Source organism: Xyrauchen texanus, chromosome 5, assembly GCF_025860055.1.
Source record: "Xyrauchen texanus isolate HMW12.3.18 chromosome 5, RBS_HiC_50CHRs, whole genome shotgun sequence".
Classification (NCBI taxonomy): domain Eukaryota; kingdom Metazoa; phylum Chordata; class Actinopteri; order Cypriniformes; family Catostomidae; genus Xyrauchen; species Xyrauchen texanus.
Window position 1 is genome coordinate 20,645,819 of NC_068280.1, and position 10,050 is coordinate 20,655,868.

The 10,050-nt window shown below is 34.3% G+C and overlaps 1 protein-coding gene and 1 non-coding gene across 3 annotated transcripts in view; both read left to right on the forward strand.

Annotated features, from left to right (window-relative positions):
* The window catches only part of cd99 (CD99 molecule), a 35,213-nt gene extending 25,837 nt beyond the window's left edge, over positions 1–9,376 (forward strand). The window contains exons 9-15 of one of the 2 annotated variants that reach the window (XM_052126558.1): positions 327–374; positions 513–596; positions 1,192–1,215; positions 1,380–1,403; positions 6,536–6,652; positions 7,238–7,282; positions 7,647–9,376. In XM_052126558.1, coding sequence (XP_051982518.1) covers positions 327–374; positions 513–596; positions 1,192–1,215; positions 1,380–1,403; positions 6,536–6,652; positions 7,238–7,282; positions 7,647–7,675 — 371 coding nt within the window. In that variant the 3' untranslated portion in view covers positions 7,676–9,376. The other variant, XM_052126559.1, reaches the window with a different exon arrangement.
* Positions 7,011–7,102, forward strand: trnar-ucu (transfer RNA arginine (anticodon UCU)). Its single transcript is given in 2 exon segments — positions 7,011–7,047; positions 7,067–7,102. It is a non-coding gene; the product is annotated as a tRNA-Arg (tRNA).
* Positions 9,377–10,050: the final 674 nt, after the last annotated feature.

Genomic DNA, 10,050 nt, shown 5'->3' on the forward strand with positions numbered 1-10,050 from the left:
TTGTAATCCTGCTTGCAGTTTGCATCATTTTGGATCGACACATTGTAAAGGAACTCAGATGAGCTTAATAATATGATGTACTAAAATCGATTGTGTTCATCTGAAATTACAAATGACTTTGTAGGAGTTATTCCTTTGTTCACTTCTCTTCATTAATACAGTACATGTCTGTTGTTGTCCAATGCCTTTAATTTAGCTGTTTGTGAAGGTGCTATCAGGAATGATTTATAGGAATAATGGGTATGGGTTTTATTTGTAATTAGCAGTGTGCTCAAATAACACATTTGCTGTAATTTTGATTCATTGTTTCTTTTTCCCCTCTGCAGATCTTGAGCCCAAAAAGCCTCTAGTCCCACCCAGAGAAGGAGGAACTGGTACGCTTCTGTTTATGTGTGCAACTGTTTAAATGTATTACGCCATTCTTACAGTACATCCCAAAACATGCATTAAGATTATAATTTGCTTTGCTCTGCTATTATGTTTTATAAAATCTTTCATTCACTTTCATTAAGGTGGTGGATTTTTAGATGACAACGACTTGATTGATGTGACTGGAGGTGGGAGTGATTACAAGCCCGATGGAGGCCGAAGTGGAGGTTTGTGTCATTGTTTTTCTTAGTTTTACATATTCTTTAAATTACCATTATTCAGTTTGAGTTGTGGTTGTAAGTCTAGGCCTTTTATGAAAATAAATGGTAATAATCACAACCACCTTGTATTAAGTGCAGAGTTAAAATTATATACAGATAATTTTACCTAATCCAATTTTGGTATGAAAAAAACCTATTATATAACCTTTAAAACCTGGAACTAATCAGAAATCCACTTCTAATGTTACAGATATATTCTTAATTGTTGTCATATAGATTAAAATGTCTTATTTACAGTAAAAATAGAACTAAGAGAATGAAATATATTAAAATATAAAGTTGGCTGTGTAATTAATGCCACATTTAGTTTTAATAGTTCGTTGTAAATCACCATGAAGCACTGAGGTTTCCCGTAGAAGTTCTGTATAACTTTACTGACTTCAGTCTTCTCAGACTTGATCAATTTGATAAAAATATGTCAAACTATTGAGTATTGCATAATACATTTTAATAATAATCATATTACTGTGTAGTCATCTGTTCAGTGAAATAAATTAGTGCTGTGGGTGTATCTGACTGTGGGTTTTGTTTTTTGTTTAAGGGCGAGGCGCAGACCCTCAAAACGGTATTTATCTGCTTATATAATTTGCATATATGTATGCCAAAAATATTTTTAGGTTTATTTTTAGGTTACTGTAGCATGAAACATTATGTACACATATTGAAAAGTAGAACATTTTGATTTTATTTGCTGAATATTTCATTCTATGTAATTTGTTCTCTTGTTAGATGGCACCTCTGACCAACCTCAAGGTAAATTAATATATTTACTAATTATAATGAAATGTGTAATTTAAGGAAGATTCTCCCCCTATCCTTTAATCAATGTATTGGAAAAAATATCACCCACAAAATGATTGTTGTTTATAGTTGTGCACTTGTGTACAGTTTAAAGTCAGTCTCACAAACATTGATGTGAATGAGTGCCTTTTATGTTTCGGTACTCAGGCAAGGTCTCTTTTGCTCTCTCTTTGTCCCTTTATCTCTTGTAGCAATTTGTCATTTCTAAACCATGGTTCTACTTGCCAGTGTTTGTCTGTAACAGCTTTCATTGTGGAGTTAGCTTTTTGTTTCCTCAATAATGAGACATTTTATGTCTGACCACATGCTAAAACTTTTTAAACTAAAGTCTGAGCAAGACCATGGAAACCGAGTTGGTCTGATGACTAACTCTCACACAGTTCTTACATAAGGACCGGGAAGTCCAACAGACAGAAACAATTATTGTTAGGAGTACGCTGAAGATTTCCACTAGCAGGTTTTTTCTTCTATGTTGTTTTAGTTTATGAGCTTTGCAGTGTTCTATTTGTTTACCTGGTGAATAGTTGTATGTTACACTGGGGCCCATTCTTCATACATTGCTTAATACTTGACGTATGATAATATAATATATTCCAGATCTTCTAGTCATAATAATTAATCTCTGGCTAATTCAGTTCTTAAAACGCACGCCTGAATTTGATAAATATATCTGGACTGATAATTGCGCATTCTTCAATATTTGAAACCATGACCAACAATGCAGCGATTGATTGCCGACACAGCAGACCAATGCAATGACGTCATAAACATTTGTAAAAATATGGTTATAATCTAAATCATATCCATCTATACATTTCTTTATAAATTAATTCATGTATTCTCTCATCATTTGCTCTCCCTCATGCCATCCCAGATGTGTATGACCTTCTTCAGGAGAACTGTATTTTTAGAAGAATATCTCAGTGCTATAGGTCCATACAATGCAAATCGATTGTGATCACTGTATTGTATGGACCTACAAGTGGATGGTTATTATTGCATTGTATGGACCTAAAGAGCTGAGATATTATAAAAATCTTTGTGTTCTGCAGAAGATAGCAATATACATCTGGGATGGCATAATGGTGAGTAAATGATGAGAGAATTTCCATTTTTGTGTGAACTAACCCTTTAATGCTAACACCAACCAAAACAAAAGTAATTTTAAAAGGGAACACTTCCAAAGCAGCCAAAATAAAGAGAAAAGGCTAACAAGTTGTAAATAATTGAAATCTACTAAATCTATTGTAACTACTAAATTTTCAGTTGCATTATGCCTTGATTTTCATTTCAAAACAGCTTTTTTTATTATTATTTCGATGTCATAAATGTTAATCCTACTTGGATGATAAATAAATTAATTGTATTATGTGGGTTGCGAGGACATAAATGCTCTCTTTAAAAGTCTGTGTTGTTACTTGGTTGAGAAACAACAGAAATCATGAAAAATGTATATTTATGTAAGAGGGCTGCTTTTTCTAATGGCACAATAAACAATGCTTTTTTTTGCATCTCTTGAGCTAAAGAGGACGCCAAGTATCAAGGTCAATGCAGACTGTTGGCATTGTAGTTTACACGGATAAAATGCACCAAATATAAGACAAAGTATTGGCACCAAATATTAGGTAAATGACTCCCTTATGACTAAAGCAGTATGCCTAGATGAGTAAAATTGGTGGTACCTATAATTATCAAAAATTTTATTTTGTAACCTAAATATGTAATTTCTGTGACACTACCTAACGGAATTGCAAAACAAAACAATGTTTTTTAAAATCGCTTTCTGAATACACCCCTCGTCTGCAATTGTCCAAACAGTCAGAGAGTCCCATCCCCAACTCACGCCATTGGTCGAGTAACTTTGTTGGGGCAGGTGTAAGTGGGTTGATCAAAAGAAACGCAGGAATTTTTATAGACATTATTCACATAGCCGCTAGTGCCATCTTTGGTTTTAACGGGAATGAGAATGAAGCAGTGAGGGATAGACTTACTACCACTTCAATGGCACATTGAAAATAAGCATGCTGTGTGGCGTTTTTTTTTTTGTCTACTGCAGTACAGCACACAAAGGTGGTGCTACAGTGAATGAGATCTATTGCGTCACAGTGACAGTTTTTACAGTTTTTGAGAAAATTAACCTATGAATTGCTTAATAATTGTTGTCTCTACATATTTAGCCAGGATAGAAGAAAGTATTTTAACACTGAAATACTTAATAACAACTTATTGTTATTACACTAAATTATTATTGCTCATTGATCAAATGGGTGCTCTAGTAAGAATGATTCACCAAATGGGACAAACCTCTAGTATCAGCTTTGCTTAATAGCCACAATCTAATTCTGTTTGTGTTAAAAAAAGCCTGCTCTCAAACAGTTTTGAGTTTACAGACCTGTTGCTATGACATCAACTTTGAGATAATCTTCCAAGGACAGAACAATCCAGGATTGGGCCAAACCATCAATGAAATCCAGATAGTTTTATGCAGTGCCCTCAGTTAATCTAAAGATTGTTTGATTTGACTGTTCATTGTGCCAGTGGCTGTGTCCTAAATCTCTGCTTCGATTGTCTGTTGTTGCAGATCTAAACCAGCAGTGGCTCCAGCTTATCAAGATGCTAGGCGATAATTTACCTGAAGGCCTCAGTGTCCGGATTGCTCAGTTTAAACAAGTAGTGGAGCCCCTGTTAGAGCGGGTTCTGGAATTTCTTAATATAACAGAGCAAAAGACTGAGCTCTAAATGTCTTGAATGGGAATCTTCTTTGCTTTACATGATTGTTTACATGGTTTTAAAGTTGTTTGTAAGGCTTGGACTGCTGGTGCTTGGGCTTTTTTGAGGTTGAGATACAAATCTGGTAGTAATTACGGTATTTAATTGAATTAAGTTGGCTGTTATTAAATATGAATTATATTGTATTATTGACTGGTTTAATGTTTCTCTTTATGTAACAAGAGGTAGGTGGAGGCTACTTGTAGTGGTTTGAAAGAATTGTAAAGCATGTGGGAAGACCATCAAGTGAAGATTTTGGCTATGAAATGGAACTTATTATACAGTATAAAAGATCCTGTTACTTAATTTTTTGTTGTTTGTTTAGTGAACCAGAAGGGGGGGGTTATCCCTTCACATGTTCATATTTTTCCTCAGGACATCCTTTGTGACATCCTGACATATTGTGTGTACGCAGAAATGGAGATTTGTCATAGATACTATGATTAAAAACGCTTAAACAGAGTGGCTTTTGTTTTGCATCATCTCAACTGAGATCTAGTTTCTCATCTCCTTTGGTTTTGGGTGGTGTATATTGGCTTCCTGTTTTTTTTTTCTGTATATTGCGGCCATCTTATTATTATTCATTTCTGACAACATTTGTGTGTGTAACATGGTGTGGTACAATGTCCCTTTGGCTAAAACGTAACATTTAAGCTTACTTTGACCTTAAATATATACCAGAGGATTGAAGTTGGCAACGGTTTGTCCTTGTTATCCTGAATCTCAAAGAAACTAGTGGTGGGAAAGGTATGTTTTTAACCCCAGACTCATGTAATTACATTACACTGTAGAATTCACTGTTCCTATAGTCAGGTATAAAGAAACCGACACAAGATTACACATACCACACATAGCAGGCATTCATCCTTTGAGAGAACTCCCTTAGGCAAACAAAGTATATTGTGCATTGAGTTAAGATGTTGAACATCTGAATTTCTGGAACAATTATGTCTCATGAAAGATACCTTCAACATTAATAGCATTATTTGACTTTCACCCCTCAGATATGCTGCCACTTGTTTTTGACTGGCTTGTAGTTTTTCAGGCTCACGTTTTCTTATAGGCTCTTTTAAATCTTCTCTTCTACAGAAACGGGTATTTTTACTATCATTCTTCTTTCATTTCAGTTTTGGTAAAGCATTGAAATGGCTACTTTTTGTACCTTTTGTTCCTTCTTAATAAAGTTAAATGCGAGAATTTTCTTTGGTTAATGTTATATTAATTGTCAAGCAGGTCCCACTGGGTACACCTTATTAACAATGGCACTTTGAGAATGTATTGAGCGTGTGTTTGAAGAAAGCGACTATCCTCACAGCTGGCAATGTAAATTTGCTTCTCTTATTCTATAAACTGCCTGAGGTTTAGGGAAGGAAATCTGCATAGGTCTGAGTGTAATTTATCAACAGATTTTAGTTTCAGTGAGTTCACATTTAGATATGTCGTTTGGAAGCTTATATTTACAATCTTGTCTGTCAGGTTAACTCTTGCATGCATGTTTGCATACACACAAAAATGGCCGTACTCCGACTACGCCCAGTAAGTTTGGTTAACACACTGGTACTACTACAGTGGCTTATTTCTGTTACATTTTATTACATTAAAATTGCCCCTAATGTCAGATTACACACTTCCCAGTGTTTTGAATCTCTCTCTTTCTGACCTAAAACAATTAGATCAGCTCATTGACTGACTGGATGACTTTGAAAAGGAGACAGGTCTTAACCAAGGCAGAAAATAGGTTGTAAACTACAAGAGTCTTTATGGTATTTTAATTCGGAGTCAAAAATGCAAAATCTGCTTGTTAACTGATAATTATCTATAAATTGTAACTAATTTGAATTATTAATAATTTCTTGCTTAACTGGTAGAGCATGGTGTTAACAAAACAAAGGTCATGACTTTAATCCTAAAGGAACGCACATATAAATATATATGTAAATAGATAAATGTATAACTTGAATACACTGTTAGTTGCATGGGATAAGAGCATCTGCCAAATGAATTATTGCACATTAGCATTAAATGTATGTCTGCAAGAACAATTTGGACAAGCCAAGAGGCTTGTTTTCTGGTAGGGTAGCATTCTGGCAGGAAATTCCTATTGCACTCCCTAGTGGCATAAACCAAAACTGTGCCACTTCTTTTCCTGCTGTGAAATCCCCAAGGATCATTTTATTCCACAAGATATAATTGGTCAGCTAGTCTATTTCTCTAAATGTATTGATAACAGATAAAACCGTTTTGAGGGAAATGTTAATTCTTAGTTATCACTTTGTTTACACACTCTAAAAGCAGTTTAATCTTGTCCCATGCAGAGGCTGGAGGCGGGGCTCTTGCTGGCATAATCAGTTCTGTGGGTGTTGCTATCCTTGGTGCCGCATCAAGTTACTTTGCATATCAGAAAAAGAAACTATGTTTCAAAGTACAAGGAGGTGAGTTTGGAACTTTTCTGCTGTAAAATAACCGGAATCCTCATTTCAGCACTTTTTTTTTCAGTTTGGTTTTGAATTCTGAAAAGTTTGATCACATGGTTGAGCAGGTCAGACTGCAAAGAAAAGAATGACCTCTTTATACTTGACAAAGACAGTCTTTTAAATCTAAAACCTTTTAACATCCTTTTTATGTTTAGCTCTCTAAACTGTAAATGCAGACATGTTGCAGTAACAGTACAGGGTGTATTTTAGTGTAGCTTAACCAACACAGTGGGGGTTGGGGGTTGAGCACAGCACATGACATGGCAGACTGTAACAGCTTTGCTTGGATTTCAAAAGCCCACTAAGCTCAACAGATGGCTCTGTGGCGCAATGGATAGCGCATTGGACTTCTAAGCAACACTTAGAGAAGTGATTCAAAGGTTGTGGGTTCGAGTCCCACCAGAGTCGTGTTTTTTGAGGGAATATTAAGAGGCTAACAGAATTAGCACAGTGTTGTCAATGGTGAAAATGCTGTTCACATACAACATTAGAAACAAACAGAATTTATTCATGGGGTAATCTTCAATTTGCTTTTCTTCATAGGCGAAGACCCAGAGATTGGCAAAAACCAACAGTCTGATCCTCAAGGTAAATGTTTTACATTTATCATAATAGAAAAATTTTATATTTTTCTATTATAATTTAAAATTAAGCTTTATTAGAATTAGGATTGCCTATATGTATGTAATTTTTAACCCCAAAAATCACACACAAAGCTTTATGTTTGTTTCAGCCCTTGAATCATTAGTGTTAAATCACCTAATTGAGTTTAAATTAAATTTAAGTGGGTTTAAATTAGATAATCTATTGAGACAAGTCAACTTCATTTTATTTATTTGATATTTTTGACATGATTGTGACCATTTATTAAAGTTTTGTATGGATTTCACTGTTTTCTAATACCTTAGCCAGTAGATTCACTATTGTCAACTTACTATTCTCTCTCCCAAAGTTCTCAGCAACCTGCTTCGTTCATCCTAACTGACCTTAGATCTGCTCACTGAAAAATATATGCACCTTCAGCATGTACAAACATGGAGAACTTAACCCTATGGGAAAAGATCTGTTATGTCAGAGGTTGGTTTTTAAAGTTAATATGTTCACAATAGGGATGCACCTATATGGAAATTTTGGCAGGTACTGATAACTGATATTTCATTATACTTGGAGGATGATAGATGATATATTTGCAGATAAATCGAAATCTGGATATAAATTTACATTCTGTTTGCCTGAGAACAAAAACAAAAGGCTCTGCTCATAAAGCCATGTCCAGAGCACTTCAAATAAAAAACAAACATGTAAAGTGGATAATTGCTTTAATTTTAAAACAACTTAAAATGCAGAAAACAAGGAGTCTGTCAGGAAACATCTTAATCTTTCTTTTCCCATAACCATTTACCAAATGTAGCTAGTTAACCAGTTAAATAAAGGAATTTTACATTCATATGGCCAACTTTCTTTTATTAAAAAAAGTCTATTGACTGCAATTTATAATTAATTTGATGAGTGAGTGGCTTTTATAAATACAGTGCACTTAATTCAAACCTGTCAAAAGACCACAATAATGAGTGCATGCAGAAGGCACGAATCAATACCCTCATGGTTAGCAGTGTGTGCCTGAAAAAGCCATACTTTATCTGCTTTAAAATATCGGCCTACTTTTTTTTAGCAGACCGATAACTGATAACTTTAAAAATTATGATTTATCGGGCGATACCAATATATCGTGCATCCCTAGGTCACAAAAATTTTTTTTTTTTTTTTTACTTTTAAATTCAAATATCTAATTTGTATTAATTATGTTTTTGTTTAAGAATGGATTTTTCTCTTTAAAATTGCTGTTTGTGTTGATTTATTTTTTGACAACTAATTGCTTTATTTCTTGATGTGGCAAAAGAATAAGCCATTAAATAGATTGTAGTATTTTCAAACAAGTGCAAAAGATACAAATAAGGAAATTGTTACTATTTTTGTAGAAGTAGAGCAAGTTGCACGAGGCACTTGTTGTTGTAAAGTGTAAACTGATCCAAAGCATTGTTGTTGTTTAACAGTATCAGTTGTGCTTGTTTGTTGATTTTACTTTCTTTAGCCATTTTTTGAATGAAAATGTTTTACATGTGCTTTTTTTTATTGGTTACTGGATACAGATTGAATTGCAGAAGACAGACATACTCTGTATAATCTATTTCAGTGGCATTTGGTGGACTTTTTAAATGAGGCAGAGTTTTTTTTTTTCTTCTTCTTTTTAGTCCAATTTAAATTCATATTTCAGTTACATTTGACATTTACTTGGTTTTCAGGTTGAATCCATTCATAAATCTGATAAATCACAATATGAAAACACATAAGCCTATAATTTGTATGTTCATGTATGGTTTTCACTGATTAAAAAAAAAAAGTCACATACTTGCATTTGCAACAACATATTTATCAAAATACTGCAAGAGCGGCTGCTTTCATGTTTGTAACGTATATTTTCATGTACCTTTTATCTGTTCGCTTATTATTTTTTATAGTCCCCTTATTTTTGGATCAGTCATCTACTCCACTGTAATGCTGGCATGGAGCTGTATCTTTAAGAGTAAGTGCTCACAAAAAAAGTCACTGACACACCAATGTTTTTAGTCACTTCAAGATAATTTTAAATTTGGACGTGACCAAAATTGGAGTTGTCTGAGTCTGTTTTTACTCTGAAAATATCTCTCCTTCCATAAGCGTATCACATTTATGTGGGTGTGATCTGCGGAGACCTGCTGCGAGTGCAAGAGCATGAAAGCCTGGTACTGTCGCATTCATTGATTGACAGTGTTTTGAACAAATCAGTGCAATGTCTCTCCTTACATGACTTTTCGTCTGTAGTCTGCGGTTCTCGGCTCACATTCATGCCATGCTTTAGGAGCTCAATGAGATTGCAATGGACTCAAGGGAGGCATGAGAGATGCTGCCTCCCTCTGAAACTTTATCTAATGGTGTCGCTGTTACACAGAGTTACTTTGGAAATATGTCTGTTAAACTCATGATCTGAACCCACATTTCCTGATATTTAATTAGTTTTATTTATGTACAGTCAAGGATTTTTCTCACCCAATTTTTTTAAGGCACTGCCTCCCTTGCCTCCATGAAGAAATTGCCACTGATCTGTATAGAAGCCTAGACTGTATTGTTTCCAAAATGATGATGATGTACGCTAATGAGAATCTGATTTTATTTTGTATAACACAAATTTAATTTTCATCCATACATTTAAAATGTGTTTAAGATAAGTAGAAATACCCTTATTTCATTAATATTGTAAATTCTGGTGAAGTAGGATTTGATCGACTTGCATTTAATGTGTAATATGTGGAACTTGC